Raw genomic sequence first — 18,994 nt, forward strand, 5'->3', positions numbered from 1 at the left:
CAAACCATTCTGTGATTCTATGATAAAATTTTACACTATTTTAAAGGGAGACTGGACAAAAGCATGGAAGAGAAATCCATTGGGATGTAATAAATATATAGAAAATACTAGCAGCTATTTAAGTCCCAGGACTGAATACAGCCAATGTTAGGATCCTGATGGGATGACCAGCCTTCGCAGGAGCTTTACCCCACACCCTCTGCACAGAGACCCAGGACCCTGTATTGAGCACTGGCACCATTTTGGTACTAGAAGTGGTCTTTGTGAGAGGAGGACATGAACTGTCCTTGGCCAGTCACAGTCAGTTGCAGCTGGTCCTGTAATGAAAGAAAAAAACTCATTGTATGCCAAACCTTCAGACAGTTATGAGAGCATATGATAATAAGCGTAATTAAGAAAGGGTGGTAGAAGAAGTGCAAGAGATGTGTTTGGAGAAACAAAACAGAGGAGACGCGTGGAAGGAGATGTTATTGAGAGCATATTTGAAGGCACACTCTTGGAAGGAGGTGTTCCATGTCAGAGAACTACAGCCACAGGCAACCCATTCAGGACAGTGACACCCCAGAGGGACTGCAGCCTGCAGGTGACCAACACTGGAGCCAGGACATCCTTGTGAACTGCAGTCCATGGAGCAGACAAGAGCAAAGAAAAAAAAAGTGAGCAGCAGCAGCAACAACTGGCAGATAGAAACAGTTACACACCAACCCCAACCTCTTGCATTACTTGCTGCTTCACCAAAAGGACTGGGAAGTACTGAGTGCAGCAAGAAAGCTGAAACCAAGGAGCAGAGAAGGAGATATTTTTGACTGAAGTTGAGTATGAGGAAGTGGGATCAAAGGTCTAAGTGTCTGTTTCATAGTTTGTTACATAGTTTTTTTGTCAGTACCCGAATCAACAATAAAAATTTTGTTAATCATCTAGAAATATGTGAAACTCCCCAAGTCAAGGAAGTTGCCTGTCTCCAGTCCCGCCTACTGATGGACCTCAGACCCAAGCCTTGTAGCATTGTCTCCAGGCCCATCTCTTTTGCTCATGAGTGGGTGACATGGCTCTTGAGTGCACTCATAAGCCTTTAACAGCCCTGAGCAGCCACACCTGGAGCCTCTACCTTCACCTATGGGCCCAGGAGCTGTAAGCTATGCCCTGGACATTCAGTCCCTCACTGCGCTACATCAGAGGTGTACCAGTCTCCAATTCAAACACAGCTGTGCTCATACCAAGGACTCCTAGTGTGACCTTGGCCCTGCCTTGTGATCACTGAACCTGAGCTTAGTGCTGAAATGTGAATTGACTTCATGGTTTGTCTTTGGGCCTGCCCCATAGCCATGACATTGCTTTATGATCTGGACTCTTGGCTGGGGTTGCTTGTGATCTCTGCACCTGCTCTGCTCAGGTCCTGTGGGACAGCCCTGGCTGGTGAGGCTCCTGCCCTGCTAGCTGTGGGATCCCCCTTTCCTCCTGGTTTTTCTTTCCTTGGGGAAACTGCTCCTTGCTACTCCTTGACAGCAAGCTCAGGCCTCCCTGAGCCCTTTGCTAAGCACTGAGGAGCCCAGTCTCTGGTCATGCACCTTGTCCTTACAAAACTTCCCTCTCTCCCCACAGCATTCACCTGTTACTCAGACCCAGACTCCTGAGTGAGCCCACTTCCAAGGAGCCAGACCCTCACCCACCTCACCCTGGCTTGTGACCAGCCAGCCTCTGGAGCCCGTTTGGGTAGCCTGACCCCCTCACTCAGCCCCAGCCCTCTTACGCCATGTCTCTTTCCAGTCCATTGCCCCTGCCCTCTACATCCCCTGAAACAACCCACTAAGACCCCACAGCCACAGAGGCACCCCTGAGCCTAGGTCTCTGTAAGGTGCAAGGACTTACCTTGCTCAGGAGGGAAGCTGCTGTGTTGGAGCCTTGAGGATGCTAGCAGCCCTTGCTGTCCCTGACATCTCGTGGGCCTCCCCCATGTGGCCCATGGCCTAGGACCCCATGTTGCCACCCTGGGGCCACCAGCACCTGCCCCAGTGACGCCACAGCAGGGCCAGTCTCCAAAACCCCACAGCCCTGCCCTGCTCGGCCCTCTTGACCTAGCTTGCAGACTAATTTCCTGGCTTGACCTTGGACCTGCCCTGTCACTATGGTATTGTCTTATGATCTGAACACTTGGTTGGATCTGGCCACCATTTCAGGGTCTGTCCTGCTTCCCTTGCTCAGGTACCATGGGGCTGTGCCCTCGTCAGTGAGGTTTCTGTCCTGCTGGCTCTTGTCTCTGTGGTTCCCATTCCACAGGAGCAGCCAGCTCTCACTGCTCCCTGACCCTGGGCTCCCCAGACGGATCATGGCCCTGGTTCTCCTTTTGCTGTGTCCGGGGCTGTTGATGGATCCTGTTACTGGCATTCAGCTCTGCCTCCCTGCAGTCAGATCTTGTAGTGTGGTGTCAGCTGGTGAGGGCATTGTCCACCCTGGGGTGACTCTTAGCTCAGCTCACCATCCTCATAGAGCAGCTCTCCTCCTGGAAGCCCACCTAATTTTCCACCCACATTAATTATTGTCTTCTTACTCAGTCCATATGTCTCTAATGTGGCTACAAGGATACTCTCAGAGATCATCGCTCTCAACAACTATTTGAAAGGAGGTTGTAGAGAGGTGGGTGTGGGTCTCTTCTCAAAAGTTAAAACTGATAGGACAAGAGAAAATGGCATCAAGTTACGCCATGGAAGGTTTAGGTAAGACATTAGGAAAAACTTCTGCACTGAAAGGGTTATCAAAGACTGGAACAGGCTCCCCAGAGAAGTGATTGAATGACCATTCTTGGATGTATTTAAAAGCCATCTAGATACGGTGCTCAGGGACATGGTTTAGAAGTGAGCACGGTAGAGTTAGATAACAGTTGGACTTGATGATCTTAAAGGTCTTTTCCAACCATAATGGTTCTATGATTCTATCATGCTGAAGGCCTTACTAAAGTCAAGGTGTATAACATCCTCTTCTCTCCTCTTGTTTATAGAATAAACCATCCCATCCTAGAAGAAAATGAAACTGCTCAGGAGAGATTTGCCCTTGGTAAATTCATGCTGGTTTTTCCCATCATCTTTTATTCCTTCATGTGTCATGAAATGCTCCCAGAAGGCTTTGCTTCATAGCCGTCTATTGTGATTTGAATTCAAATACAATTGTACATCAAGGAGTTAGTGATCCACATAACAGCTGACACAAGAAGGTACAGGCCTGTGCTGTGCCCAGTGTACAGGCTGGTTTCCCATTCTGGGCTGCAGGGTAAACTTTGCATGTTTTAATGTTAGCTGCAATAAATGGTATTTTAAGCAACACCTTACTTAGTCTGAGTGCCTTTCTTAACACAGACCGTAGCAAACACTAGCCCCAGTGCCTTACAGCAGTGCTCTGCACCTTTTCAGTGACTGCAGAGACCTGTAGTCTGAATTATTCTGCTTTCCCTTTCTGAAACTTAGTAACTTTTTCAAATCATCAGGAACCTTCCCCAATCATCCTGAACTTTCCTTAGTCTTCTTTTTGCCATTCTACCTAAAGAAGCTTTTCTTACTGCCCTTCACATTCCTTGTCAGTTTTCCCTCCAGCAGAATTTATGCTTTTCAAATTCAATCCCTGCGTGCATGAGGAAAGCTTCTATAGCCCTGCCAGGTGGATTCTCCTTGCTTCCAACTCTCGTCTACTTTCTTTTTGCATTTAAGCTCAGTCAGAATGAAGGCACCTTCAGAATCAGAAGCAGCCTGTATATTGCTTCAGCAGCAAGATATGTGGCATGTATGGGAGCAAATGGAAGGCTGTGCACATAGGTGAGGCTAAAACTCATTCAGTCACAGTGAGGAAGACCTTCAGGTTCTGGATCAGATACTCCCATCCAATCTGTTGATGGCCTGTGGGATGTGATCATTGAAAGTTATGCCATGAAGGCCACATCACTATATGTCAGATCAAATATTCATGGGGCAGCATTAAGAAATCATCAGTTGTACAGTGAAGGCTGAGCCCATGTCAGGTTACAATGAATGTAATATCCTGATATGGGATACTCCAATGACAATCAAGAGCAATGACAAATGTCCCTGCCACAACCTGTGAGAGATCAAGGCAGCGCTGCAGGCAACAATGTCCATCTCTTCAGAATGGCACAGTGCTGCTGCAAAAAGATGCAAGGTGAGCTCCTTTCTGAACAAGCTTGACCAGACAACTCATTTTCTATGGCCTGGGGAAAAACACAGCTCCACAGAACAACACAGAGAGAAACCATCATTGAGAGCTACAGTACTAAGGTCTGCAGTGACAACCAGTTAGACAGTCAGCTGCAATCACTCTAGGTACAATGATTTCTCTCTCTGCAAATGGTTGCTTCTGTCCCTCCTGGAAAGGCAACTTCTAGATTCACAGTGTTTAATGAAGACAAACATGAAGTAATTAACATGCTCCTTCCTCCTGGCAAAAGGGCAGGAACAAGGAGAAGAACAATATCCTAAGTTCTGCGTGGGTTTTTGTGATTGGATGAGAGGCTTTGGTCTGTGAGCTGACCTGGAGTTCATATCCTTTTGGATAAAAACTGATCTTTATACTCTCAGGTGTCCAAGTCTTAGGTACTCAAGAGTTTGTTGGTTTAGGGACAACTCCACAATGAAACACCTGTCAGAGGAAAGGGCAGCAGAGGCTTATCTGACCTCTTTCTTGGGACAAGCATTGTCAAAGAGGGATGTATGACAGAACTGCTCGTACTGCTTTGCACAGCTGTGCTGGACAGGGGAATCCATTGCCAGTTGCCCCAGGCAGCCTTCCAACTGCAGGAAGGCTTCTTACTCTCTCTAGACCCCTTATTAAACAGACTATACAAAACCTTTTGTGTGTTGATGCTATGCTGATGGCCTGTTCTGATAAAAATCTTAATTTGCTCATCGATAGATTCTGTTGCTTGCAACTGGCCTTGCATTAACTATTAGTTTGAGCACAAAAAACAAAAAAAGGCCTCTAGGAAAGAAAGTGTTAGTGAAAGCATGTTTTTCTCATCTTCTATCAAAGCTGAGCTTATCTTCTATGTCTTTGCTTATTTTGGGTGAGTTTTGAACCACCAACCAATTAAAATTCACCAAATATATCAAATAACTTCACCAAGTAAATTAAAATTCAACCAAGTAAAATTCACCAGATAGAAAAAAACACCTCTGGAATAATATTAATTCTGTATTTGCATTGTGATGATATGAAAAAATGATCACGAAAAAACTGTGACTGCTTCCTGAATATGTTTGTAGGTCCTAAAATACATGCCATTTGTGGTGAGCTGGGCTTGTGACAGATCTGGACACATATGCAATTAATGTATGATAAATCAGATTAAAGGAAGGGGAATCATGGTTGTTTAGGCTTGAGGAACATTTGGAAGATAGATTTGATTGAGTTAAACATACAGGCCAAGACTTATATACAGGAATAGAAGACCAGTGTGGTAGATACATAAATAAACCCCTGTGGTTACAAAATGATCCTGAGCAAAAAAAGGATAAAGAGTGAAAACAGTGGTACAAAACTGAGGTTCACTATGAGCAGTGAGAGAATATGAACAATGAGAAAACAGCTTATTAGGTGTAGATTTAGCTGCCCACTTTGGTCCTCCTCAACCTTTTCATCTTCAGCTTTGAAGTACTCCTGGTTTCTGAACATGAAGCTTAAAAGCAAAGCAAGGTGTGATATACTTCCTGTGACTCTCAGGGTCCAGGCACACCTCACAGCATTTTATTATATTACAGATATTCTTCAGGCTACCTATCTTTGGAAAGCACTTCTGTCTCTCCTGATGTCCATGGTACCACCTCACCTCCTGAGACACACAGATGAAATGGGGACCCCCCTCTGCCTGTGGATACAAAAGAGGGTACTTGCTTAAGTGTTCAATGCCCTGGCTCACTGGTACACCAAACTATTGGGTAAGAAACACCCTGTTGTTATTCACTACTTTTAAGACAGGTTATGGTGAAGTGTTGATAAAAGCATTTATTCATAACATCCAATAGAGGCAACACACTACACAATATTCATAAAAATGTAAGTAATTTAAAAAAAAGGAGAAAAGCATAATTCTATGTGCTGAGGTTACTTTGGAAACACCTTGCCCTACTGACCTATTCTTGGCACTGGTGAGGCCACACCTCTAATACTGTGTTCAGTTTTGGGGCTCTCACTGCAAGAAAGACACTGAGGTACTGGAACATGTCCAGAGAAGAGCAATGAAGCTGGTGAGGGATCTGAAGAATAAGTCTTATGGGGAGCGGCTGAGGGAGCTGGGGTTGTTCAGTTTGGAGAAAAGGAGACTGAGGGGAGACTTTATCACTCTCTACAACTACCTGAAAGGAGGTTGTAGAGAGGTGGGTGTTGGTCTCTTCTTCCATGTAACCAGTGACACGACAAGAGGAAATGGCTTCAAGTTGTGCAGGGGAGGTTTAGATTGGATATTAGGAAAAAATTTCTTTACTGAAAGAGTGGTCAAACACTGGAACAGGCTGCCCCGGGAGGTGGTAGAGTCACCAACCCCGGAGGTGTTCAAGAAGCGCATGGATGTGGCACTTTAGGACATGGTTTAGCGGGCATGGTGGTGTTAGGTTGACGGTTGGACTTCATGATCTTAGAGGTCTCTTCCAAACTTAACGTTTCTGTGACCTGATCTGGTGTCTGCTCAGACAAAATGGCTGACAGTTTTGGCCATATTGGATAACTTGCCCCTTTTCTGAGGCAGAGACTCTCATAATACAGAAGTTCTTCAGGATTCTCCATCTGACAACTCAGCCAAGGATAAAGCTTCTCCCAGAGAGTTTTCATTAAGAAAGCATCATATCCTTGTAGTTTCACAAGGCTTGAATACCCTTGCAGCTGCCCTCCCTCTGAAGGCAGTGGAGGGTGAGTGAGAGTCTGAGGTACTGACTGAGCTGCCCAGCCCCCTGGCTGCATCCATGCACCATGCTCACACACCACGCTTCCAGAAAGATGGAAATTTTCCTACTAAAACTGCCTCCTTGCTGCCTCCCTTTCAAGGAGATTTTTGGCCATTCCTCTCAGCAATGCTAGGGCTATCTCAGTGCTTTAAAGTACCTGGTAGCGTCCCTTTAAGGCTGGATATCTTCTCCAGCAACTGTCTGGCAAAAGTTCCCTACCTCAGTGAAAGGCAAAACTATCTTTCTTTTCCTTGTTATTTCACCAGGATGTTTCTGCATGGCAGCACCACCCAGTCTACATCAATCTGTAGATACAAACATATATGAAGAGCTAAGTAGGATATCTGTACACATTACTGATGTTTGATTGACCAGATGGTGGAGATTTTTGATCAACAGTGCACCTGGGGACACTCATTCCCCATTCCTTTTCTTCATCAGCATGCTAATAAGTATTTTATAGGTATTATAGGAATAATGTTTCCTGGAAAGCACTTCTATAATCAGAAAGAGCAGACAATCTTTTTAGGTTTTCTTAGAGGCTGAAATAGAAGCAGTGGGCCTGACTTTAAAAAAAGTGAGAAGAATTATTTTGTGCTGCAGTACAGACATGCATCTGCCAGACTATCTGTGGGGAAAACCAAGCCAAGCCAAACCAAACCAAACCAAACCGCACCACTTGGCTGATACCTGTGAAGTAGAGATCTATCAAAAAAAATAACACTTCCACTACAGTCTTGTCTTACTCAAGCCCTCAGACTGCCTTAGCAACAACAACTCAGCAAGGAGAATATAGATTTCCATGGCACATTTATTTTCACAAAAGGAAGCAGACTGAGGCAAGGACAACTGCACTGTCTGAAGTTTTTACAGCACTACAGGGGCCTATCTGTTCTCCTTAACAGAGATCAGTCATCTCCATACGGGTTCTAACGAATTATGTCACACTGACTTTGGGATTTTCCCCCTCCTTGTTTTAAAATCATATAGTGATTTACAGAGGTCAGAACAGTTTCTTTACTGTTTGTCCTTTCTATTAGTTCAATACAGAACAATAGCTTTTATAATTGAAATATATTTGCTATTGTATATTATGATTGTCCCACAGACCATGAACACCCCTTTAGCTGGGTTTCACAGTTCCTCTGCCATCTGGCAGTTCATTAAGTTACCCATGGCAGATCTGAGAGATATGTGGCAAGTGTAGGCCAAAACCCACATTTGGAACTGGCAACTTTTTACTTTATCTGGGGCTATGGTTTGCAATTATTCCCTAAAAATAAAAGAGTTTGCTATAAAACCTTCACACCTACCCAAAAGATCTCTTTTAAATATCCACACTTTTTGAAGAAAATGTGCCTGCTTTTGACTTTCATCTCAGGTGATTTTCTCATATGCTTTTCTCATATTCTCTATTTCCCCAGTTTTGTTAGTAGTACAATAGGCCAAGTCCTGTTCTCACTTACCTTCCGTCTAGCACAGCTCAGCTGCATTTTGTACATTCAAAAATGATCAATTGAAAGAGAGGTCACAGAATCACAGAATCGCTTGGTTGGAAAAGACCTCTGAGATCATCACGTCCAACCGTTCCTGTTTACCCACTAAACCATATCCTTAAGTACCTCGTCTACCCACTCTTTAAATACATCCAGGGATGGTGACTCCACCACCTCCCTGGGCAGCCTGTTCCAGCTTCTGACGACCCTCTCAGTAAAGAACTTCTTCCTTATCTCTAACCTGAACCTCCCTTGGCACAGCTTGGTGCCATTTCCCCTTGTTCTATCCTCCATCACCTGGGAGAAGAGACCAGCACCCACCTCTCTACAACCTCCCTTTAGGTAGTTGTAGGTGGCCTTTTACTACAACCATAATAACAGACTTACTAATTATTGACAGATTGACTAATAACTGCTAATTATGTTTTGCATCACTATGGTTTTCATATTTTTTGTTTTTTATTATCATCCCAGTATTTAGTTGCGAATGACGCTTAAAGAAACATGAGCATTTTTTCCCCCGTCTTTTCTCCAATTCAACAGTGCTGATGTACTGGTAGAAAACACTTTGTTATAGAGAATAAAAACCTAATATTTGCTCTCCCTTCAATAAAAAATGGACCCATTGAAATGAAAATCTGAGCTAATCCCATTAAATCATTTTTATGGTGTCAAAGGTCAAACATCTGAAGGGGAGCAGCGGGGTGGGTCACAATTCAGACTGTATAAATTCCCAAGGGCCCAGCCAGTCTCTCCACGAACAGCTGGAGAGCTGTATTGCCTTTGGTGCTGAAGCTCGAAAGGTAAGCATTTCTCCAGAAAAATTTACCCTCTCACTATATTACTTACGCTGTATTGCCTTTGGTGCTGAAGCTCGAAAGGTAAGCTTTTCTCTAGGAAATTTTGCCTTCTCACTATATTATTTTTTGCTTATGCCTAAACTTAAAAAAGAACAGTTATTGTGTTATGTTTAGTATATTTACATGATATTCTCTACAAAAACTTCTCACCTGTGTGTATGCATACTGCACTATTTTATTATGTGTAAAACCTGAGTATTTCTTTACAGGACACTTCTAACACTTTATTCTTTGGGCTTAAAATATTATTCTTTTCAGAGCAGGTTATCCTCTTGTTCGGTATCTTTGATTTTTGCAGCAAAGGAGTAAGTTTGCTTGATTGACCTCCAGTTCAACAGAGTGCATTGAGAGCAAAACTGTGACATTCAGTGACTTTGCTAGGTTTATTTTGGTGTGAAACTTCTTTAACAGCTGCATCCCTGAAAAATACAGCTGCTGAACACTACAGAAGATAAAATTGTGTGTGGATGTACAGACTTGTAATTTTACAATAATACATAAACTTGAATGCACTTCTGTACTTGTATACAGAAAGGAAAGTGAGAGGAATGTGTGTGCAACTTTGTGTGTATACTCATGTGCATGGTCACTAAAAGCTTTGGTGTGGTTTAATACGCAAAAGACAAATTTGAGATCCCAGCATTAAGCATCTGAATAAAGGGCTGCATTTTGAAAGAAAACAAACTTTCTCAATTTCTAGAAATCACAGGCGCCACAAAGAAAAATTCATATAACAGTACTGTATTATGGTAGACATTGCTGTTCTTTCATGTCTGCATTTCTATACTGTATGAATGTCACTAACAAAATTTAATTTCTCAGAAAGGTTACAGTGTAGTATATATAGACATATTTAAGCAAAGCAAACTATATCTGAAAGCACAATAGGGTGGAATATTAATTTTGTGCATCAGTCTTTCCTAGACAAGGTGTTACTGCCTACTATATTGCCAATATAATCATATCATTTATTACATATATTATGCCAATTATATTGCCTATCCATGCTTTCATTACTAAAACAAGGTTAAAGATACAAGCTTTTGAAGATCTACTGACAGTAAGTACTGTGCAACAAGTAGATATTTTACTGCACTGATTTATTTTTAGAAAACTTAAAAAGTCAGCCAGCCTCTGCTTCTACTTATATCTATTCAAACCTAGAGCAAGCCTACTAAAATTTGTACTTTAAATTTCCAGCTTTGCAAGTACGTCAAAGACAGATCATATTTTGCTGTTCTCATCAAAGGTACTACAAAGGCTTCACTGAATGAAAATAAGTACAGGCAATTGTTGTTTGACTGCTTTGAAAAGGTAAACAGAAATCACATACAGATTTATGACCCCTGAAGAACTTTACTGCCCAAAAGGCAACTGAATACAAATGGAAAAGAAAGATATTTATGAATACAGATTTTCTAACATGCAGGAGAGGTGGGCATGGCAATAGGCATGTTGCCACAGAATGACTTTAAACCTACTTGGTTATATTTATTTGCCTAAAAGCCACTACTAAAGTGCATTGCGCTGTGTTTGTACGGTGTTCCTGTGCTACATTGTCATTGTCATTGTACTTCTGCTGTTTGCTCTAGGCAATACCGGTTTCACAATGGCCTCCATTGGTGCAGCAAGCACGGAATTTTGTTTTGATGTATTCAAGGAGCTGAAAACCCAGCATGTCAAGGAGAACATCTTCTACTCCCCCATGGCCATCATTTCAGCTCTGTCCATGGTCTACATAGGTGCAAGGGAAAACACCAGGGCTGAAATAGATAAGGTGAGGCTACAGTTAAGGATTTAAACCTTCTTCCTGCTCAACAGATTCATAGATCTTAATTACATTATAATGTCCCTTGCATAGCTCAGAGTCTAAAAAAATCTTTATCCAGAGTTATCAAAAGCTGTGGTCACCTCAAACTGCCATAGTGCTAAACAAATGCAACAGCCAGAAATCTTGAAACTGGCTTTAAATTTTAATTTTATCATTGTTAGCAGTAGGATTCTCAGAGAAGAACACAATCCAGTGGTCCTTTGTGTAGAGTAAGAAAAGTAGATAAAATCTCCAGGGAAATAGCCAAAATATGTCTCCAGTCCGAAAAATTTTTCATATCAGTTTCCTTGCAGCTCTCACTTTCTTCATAATGTGGCTGTCTTGTTACCTGGAAGAAAGTTAGTATTATTGACAGCACACACTGGAGCTGATTTCTACATTTTTAATACAAAAAAAGATCATCTAAGCAGACAACAGTAGGCACAGCTATTCAGAGACAGCACAGATGAACTGCAACTTTTGAGTCATCCAACTTCTCAGTTAGCCAACAGGCTTACTTCAAACATCATGAATGGATCTCAGTTGTGTAACCTTTTTTGTCATACCTGTTATTTCAACTACTGTTTTTATTTCAATTACAGGTTGTTCACTTTGATAAAATCACTGGATTTGGAAATGCTGTTGAATCTCAGGTACAGAAATAATTTTGTCTCCATCTCTTTGTCACTTTCTCCTGGGAGCAAAACCTAGCAGATAAAGCAGTCTCCTAGCAGTTTCAGCCCTTCTCTGATGAGTAGCCAGTGCTTTGCATCCAGCAGTTGGGAGGAACAATTTGTTCATAAGAATAGAGAAGGGAGGTAACAGAGGACTCAAAACAAGCAGAAGATGAAACCCAGCACCAAAATATTGGGCAAATAGAGAAAATTATAGGTACTTGTATTCTTAAGCAAGGTAGCTGGATGTTACTGGTTAAATGGGACTGGTTGGGAGTGGAGGAAAGCCTATCTAATCTGCTGGAGCTAGATTAATGTAGTGGGTAATTAAGAGTCCTCCTGAGAGAGGTATGAGGAAATTACAGTAGAAAACCAGCACAGAGTTGTATATATGAGAAAACTACTACATCAGTGTAGTTATAGCAACTAGATATAGAGGATGAACCACAGTTTTGTAAGCAGAAGCATCTGAACTACTTTCCTCATATAGTACGAAAAATCTACTAAGTACTAAAACTAGGATAACATCATCAATCTTTTTATTTGTGTTCATGCCAATGATTCAGTGCGGCCCATCTGTGAGCGTTCATTCTTCACTTAAAGACTTGATCACCCAAATCTCCAAACGAAGTGACAATTATTCACTCAGCTATGCCAGCAGAATTTATGCTGAAGAGACATACCCAATCCTGCCGGTGAGTTGCTCCAAGATCTGATTTGAGTGTATTTCCATGTTAAAGCTGTACCATTCTGTAATAAAAAAGCAATGTCAGAAGTCTAGCCCTGCTACAGAAATTGTCTTCCCTATGGAAGATAGGATTCATGACTTCTCTCTCTCACAGCCCTAACCCTTTACAGTCTTGAGAAAAAACGTGCCCAGCCATAAAGGTATTTGTACAAAATACAATCATGATCCAATCATGTCGAGTATAATTGATAAAGGTAACTTTCGTTAGAAAGAGTTAACTCCAACTGTTTTCTTAAGTTGTAAAACAAATCTGAAAAATAACTTCAGGTTTTTTGAAATATTACAAGCTTTCCCATTGAAAGGAACATTTAATTTGAAATTAAAGCAAAATAGCATTGCAATATAAAAAGCTAAAAAAGTGGGCAAAATTTAAACAAAACCTCCATACTTCAATTGAAATGAATGCCATTTTTTGATCAAACTCAGTTCTGGAAAATATTTTTTAAAATGTGAATGTGTACTCTTGCTGAGAGCAATGAATGTCAAATCTTAAGATGCTTAAGAACTAGAATCGTGGCTCATTTATTAGCCTTAATAAGTAGATTATTAATATCTGTTAATTTCAGTTTTGCATTTAACATTTGCAAAATGCTTTGACATTCTGGTCTGAAAACTGCACACTCTTCCTTTGCAGGAATACTTACAATGTGTGAAGGAAGTGTACAAAGGAGGCTTGGAAAGCATCAGCTTTCAAACGGCTGCAGATCAAGCCAGAGAGAACATCAATGCCTGGGTTGAAAGTCAGACAAATGGTAAGAGCAAGCCAAGTATCAGCATAGGTATTTTACCTTCTGCCACTATGTCTGAACAGCATATAAGAACACTTAAGTCAGGAGAGAAAAAAACCCCAACTTCTCCCTCTATTCCTGCTCCTGGATAATGGACCAGTTCCCAGATATGGAACTATCATTTAACAGTTCTTTTCCTCCCCTGAGCCACATCCCTTTTAGAGGACCCTCTCTATCTGTAGGGTTTTTGCAGGTCTGTAATACATCCAGTTCTGATGAAAGGGACAGCACTTGAATATGCTTTGTACACAGTGACAAGTGGTTTGACACTAATGTTGAGAACCTGGATATCCTTTGATCAGCACACTCTGCCCTCAAGCTTCCCAGAGTTGTTGTGTGCCTTTAAAGTAGGGCATGCAGCCATAAGGTACTTGAGAAATCTTAACAGGTAAAGAGCAATGGAAAATTACAGAATCAAGGAATGATAGGGAGATGTATGAAATGCATAGAAAGAGGTATACCACAATTGGGATTTTTACCCCACTGTACTTCCATGTGGTTCCTCCATTCTTCCAGTCTCTTCCTGGACCACTCAAAACACTCTTTTCCCTCATGCTTGAAATACATGGCCTGAATAGCAAATACAGATAAAAGATACTGAATTTTAACTGAATGAAAATATTCACAATCACACAACCTCTGGTGTGGTGTCATACTTTGAAGGAGAAAACCAGGTCATGATTAAGCTACTGGTGGGAAAGGACTAAGGGAGGAGGTTGATATCTGCACAAGGAATGCAGAATACACAGAATCACAGAATCACAGAACGTTAGGGATTGGAAGGGACCTCAAAAGATCATCCAGTCCAATCCCCCTGCCGGAGCAGTAACACCTAGATGAGGTTGCACAGGAAGGCGTCCAGGCGGGTTTTGAATGTCTCCAGAGAAGAAGACTCCACAACCTCTCTGGGCAGCCTGTTCCAGTGCTCTGTCACCCTCACTGAGAAGAAGTTTCTTCTCAAATTTAAGTGGAACACAAGAACAAAGTATAAGAAGAAAGCAGAGTAAAATACTGGATTAGTTTCCTGTTACCTTTTTTATACAGACAACTCCTTTCAACTTTGATTTGAAGCAAGAAGTATTTATGTTTACTGTTTGGGACGGAGAAGTTTCCAGTGGTTCTTCCCATTGTCACGAAATGTACAGATTTACTAGTTTTGTAACATGTAACCCTCTGGTTCTTATTACTCTTTTTGTAATTCTTTAGAGAGCAAAACAACAACTATTGCCAACAGCAGTGAGCAAATTAAACTCAGAAGTACAAGATTACAGCTGAAAAGAAACCCCAACCCACAAAGTACCTGCTCTATACTCTCCTCCCCACAAATTCTATACCCTTCATTCAGCCTTGTGATTGCCAAGTAAAATTTGTTGTACACCGACATGCTAAATACACATGTTCTGTTTTCCTATTCATTCCTTAGGAATGATCAAAAACATCCTTCAACCGAGCTCTGTGAATCCTCAGACTGAAATGGTCCTTGTCAATGCTATTTACCTCAAAGGAATGTGGGAAAAAGCATTTAAGGATGAAGACACCCAGACAATGCCTTTCAGAGTGACTCAGGTACATGGGTATATGTCACCTTAAAGGTGTCATCCTCTAGAATTTATGAAGAGAGCAGACATGTTGTTACATAGTCTTCCTGGACAAGAGCAACCAGTAGTTTTTACCATAAGTAACCATTTCTACTGTCTAAGAGTAATCTTTGTAACACTCTATTATCTTATTTGGCTTTGCAGCAAGAAAGCAAACCTGTGCAGATGATGTATCAGATTGGTTCATTTAAAGTGGCAGTGATAGCTTCTGAGAAAATGAAGATCCTGGAGCTTCCATACACCAGCGGGCAGCTGAGCATGTTGGTGCTGTTACCTGATGATGTTTCTGGTCTGGAGCAGGTATGGCCCTGGCAGCTGGGTTTCAGAAAACCATAAACGCAGTGGAATTTAGGTGCTTCAAAGCCCTTCACAATAAAGTTCTTTTAAAACATTTCACCAGCACAGATCTGAGCGCTGGCAATATAGGATTGTTGCATAGAAGCACACAGCTGTCTCAGTGGGCCTGCAATTGTTCCTCTGCAATTGTTCTTGCTGAGTACAGATTTCTTAAGTAACTGCTTTAGTGGGTAAAATATTGAACACTGGAGAACAGATTCTTCTCAGCTAGGCAGCTGTTACTCCAGCAGTTTGAACTCCAAAGGTCTTATATTTCCATTCTTGCACAAAGAGGAGCTTCCTGGGAAGTTCATGTTAGCTTTACTAGCTGTAATTATTGTTTGGTTTGGCAGTGCTCAACATGCTTCCTTCATACCTTCAAAAATTAAACTATCTAAAAACTGGATACGAGCAGCACTGAAACAGTTAAAGCCATTTCAGAAAATAAAATGTACATGACATACTACTGTTGACATGTACAGAATACAGGCATGGGCTATTGTCATTAGGAGGACTGTAGTTAGTCTGAACGGGAAGCTATGTAATAAATGAGAGTTCATTGAAATGTCTGTACACTAGCTCAAAGAATCTAAATTATAAAAACTAAGAGGCATTTGAACACAGCTAAATTTCCATCAGATATGACTGCAGAAATACATAATGAAGATTATATACAGTTCTGGAAAAAAGAAAGAGTAGGTATATGCAAGAAAACAAGCACTGTATATTATGATTAGATGAGTCTGAAATGGAGGAACTTCAATAAAAGAGAATTTGTGTGCATAAAGAAAAAAACATATTTGGATAAAGATGGTAAGAGAGACTATATTGACACGGTGTTACTACATACTGTCATGGCAAGATCTGCATACTTAGTAAGTTAGCAGTGAAAGAAATATTACTAAGTACAAACCAACATTAGTAATGTTGAAAGAAACCAATTATTCTGGACGGTGATCACTAACAAGGGTACTTACTCCTCTAATGGTCACCGATGCAACTGATGACTATGCTATTTCAGACTTTCTTAATTTGCAAAGATAACTTTGAACTGAGTGAACTTGGACTGGTACAGTGCAATTAAAATGGAAAGACAGCTTACAACTTAGCTTTTAATTTTCAAAAAGCTAAATTGTCATTAAAATCCTAGTTTCTAGTATAGTAACAACTGATAGTGCAGGTATTGGTAATTGGTTACCATTAACACCTGGTTACTTGGAGGTCTTAAATGTAGATAGAGCTTACAACTCAAAAGGACAGAATGATTTTCAGAATATATTTCCCAAGCAAAGATGATAAATATGGAAGAGCTTTATGAATCTGCTGAGTAGACATCTCATTAAAAAAAATTAATTGGCAGTAACCCTATTAAAGAAATAAAAGGCAGGACAGAGCAGAGAAGAAAGAGTCATAGTTTGTTTTCTTCTCCTAGATACATTAATCTGTATCTACTTAGAAAAAATCCGATGAAACGAAGTCAGTTTAAAAAAAGACCTCAACACCACTAGTACTGCATTGTCACAAAGGAAGTTGTTCTGTCATCCCAGAGACCTCATTCTCTTGTCTCCTTACAGGTTGAGAGTGCAATCACCGCTGAAAAACTCATGGAGTGGACCAGTCCTAGTATAATGGAAGAGAGGACAATGAAAGTGTACCTCCCCCGCATGAAGATGGTGGAAAAATATAACCTCACATCTGTCTTAATGGCCTTGGGTATGACCGACCTGTTCACCTCAGTGGCCAATCTCTCTGGCATCTCTTCAGCACAGGGCCTGAAGATGTCTCAAGCCATCCATGAGGCATTTGTGGAAATCTATGAAGCAGGCAGCGAAGCAGTAGGCTCAACAGGAGTTGGGATGGAGATTACAAGTGTCTCTGAAGAATTTAAGGCTGACCTCTCTTTCCTCTTCTTGATCAGGCACAACCCAACCAACAGCATCATCTTCTTTGGCAGATGCATTTCCCCTTAAAGACAAGAAAGGTGAAAGATTCTGTCCCTCATCGCAAGACCCAAAGCACTGCAGTATCAAGGGTAAAAAGAAAGGCATACTCTCTCTTTCATCCGTACTTTCTAAATCCAGAAAGCTTTCTTTAAAAAAAAAAAAAGTTAAGTCAGAGAAATTATGCCATCAAAACAGCATATTCTACTTAAACTAGGTTTCTCTATGGCCAAGCTTTGTGGTGAGTCCTCAGGAATTTGTCACTTGAGAGCTCCCAGATTAAATTCTCAACTGTCACCAACCATTCTTACTCTGACAAGGCAATTGCTTTTTCTTTGTGCTCCTGATACTGCAAGGCTTTTCCTCACTTTCTAAAGATGCGTTATAAAAATCTTATAATTCATATTTCTCCTTAAACCTTTTGGGCTCAATCATCATAACTAAATATGGGATGCTATTCTTCAAATTGTTTTCTATGTATCCATATGTAATGGGTCTTGCGGATGTACTCTTTTGCTCCTTTAATCATAATAAAAACATGTTCAAGCAAATGCATTTTGCTTGGAGTATTTCAGGTGAACCTGTGATCCTGGTTATACATAGAAATCAGGGGACAAGAGACTGGAGAGCAGTCCCGTGGAAAGAGATGTGGGGGTTTGGGTTGACGGCAAGTTGAATATACATCAGCAGTACACTCTGGCAGCTCAAAGGGCCAACCGTGTCCTGGGGTGCATCAAGCATGGCATAGCTAGGCAGTTGAGAGCGGTGATCGTCCTACTCTACACTGCATTGGTGCAGCCCCACCTCAAGTACTGCGTGCACTTCTGCATGCCCCAATGTAAGGACATCAAACTATTAGAGGAGGGTAATCAAGATTGTGAAAGGCCTCAAGGGCCCCTCCTTATAAGGAGTGTCTGAGGTCAATTGGCTTGTTCATCTTGGAAAAGATAGAGAAGTGACTTCATGGTAGTCTACAGCTTCCTCAAGGGCGACAGCAGAGGAGGAGATGCTGATCTCCTCTCTCTGGTGACCAGCAACAGTACACAAGAAAATGGAATGAAGCTGCATCTGGTGAAGTTCAGACTGGGCATTAAGAAAAGGTTCACTGAGAGGGCAGTCAGTCACTGGAACAGGATTCCCAAGGAAGTGGTCACAGCACCAAGGCTGTCAGAGTTCAAGGAGTGTCTGGATGATGCTCTTAGTCATGCAGTTTAGTTTTAGATCATCCTGTGAGGAGCAGGGAGTTGGACACAGTGGTCCTTATAGGTCCTTTCCAATCTGAGATATTCCATGATTTTATGACTCTTTTCTCAGAGTTGGTCCATTGCTTGCAGAGATAGGAGAAATGAGAGTCTGTCCTAACTCTGAGCTAAGATACAATGCTGAGACCAATCTTCTGTCAGGAAGGGACTGGCATGACCCATAGTCCCTCATGCTTGCAACTCAAACTTGTCAGATGTTACACTTCCAGCACAAACCATGATGCATCCAGCTTCTCTGAAACAGGAGCTGATAAGCAGTTTGGAACGCAGCTGGATACGTGCAGAATCCACATCCCACTCAGACATCAATGCTGCCTCAGAAAACACATGGGAACGGGAAACAGAGAAGAATTTTCTAGTTATCTTTGTGGCGTATTTATAAAGCTTTATGGGCTCTTATATTGTAACTGAAGAGAATAATCATGCTAAAAGAAGAAACTTCTTTGGCAAGCTATAGTTTCTCTCTGGAATGAATTATTCTTCCCTTTGTCACTGAAACAAGAGAGGAAACAGACCTGTCAGGAACTGCCATAGAGAAGTACCA

The 18,994-nt window shown here is 41.6% G+C and overlaps 1 protein-coding gene across 1 annotated transcript; it reads left to right on the forward strand.

Annotated features, from left to right (window-relative positions):
- Positions 1-9,190: 9,190 nt before the first annotated feature.
- On the forward strand, positions 9,191-17,339 carry LOC104541387 (ovalbumin-like). Its single transcript, XM_010185440.1, has 8 exons — positions 9,191-9,237; positions 10,887-11,071; positions 11,707-11,757; positions 12,345-12,473; positions 13,161-13,278; positions 14,738-14,880; positions 15,057-15,212; positions 16,823-17,339. Exons 2-8 carry the CDS (start codon positions 10,904-10,906, stop codon positions 17,216-17,218), a joined length of 1,161 nt encoding a protein of 386 aa, XP_010183742.1. The 5' UTR covers positions 9,191-9,237; positions 10,887-10,903; the 3' UTR covers positions 17,219-17,339.
- The last annotated feature ends 1,655 nt before the right edge of the window (positions 17,340-18,994 follow it).

Source organism: Mesitornis unicolor, unplaced genomic scaffold, assembly GCF_000695765.1.
Source record: "Mesitornis unicolor isolate BGI_N332 unplaced genomic scaffold, ASM69576v1 scaffold7305, whole genome shotgun sequence".
In the NCBI taxonomy this organism is placed as follows: domain Eukaryota; kingdom Metazoa; phylum Chordata; class Aves; order Mesitornithiformes; family Mesitornithidae; genus Mesitornis; species Mesitornis unicolor.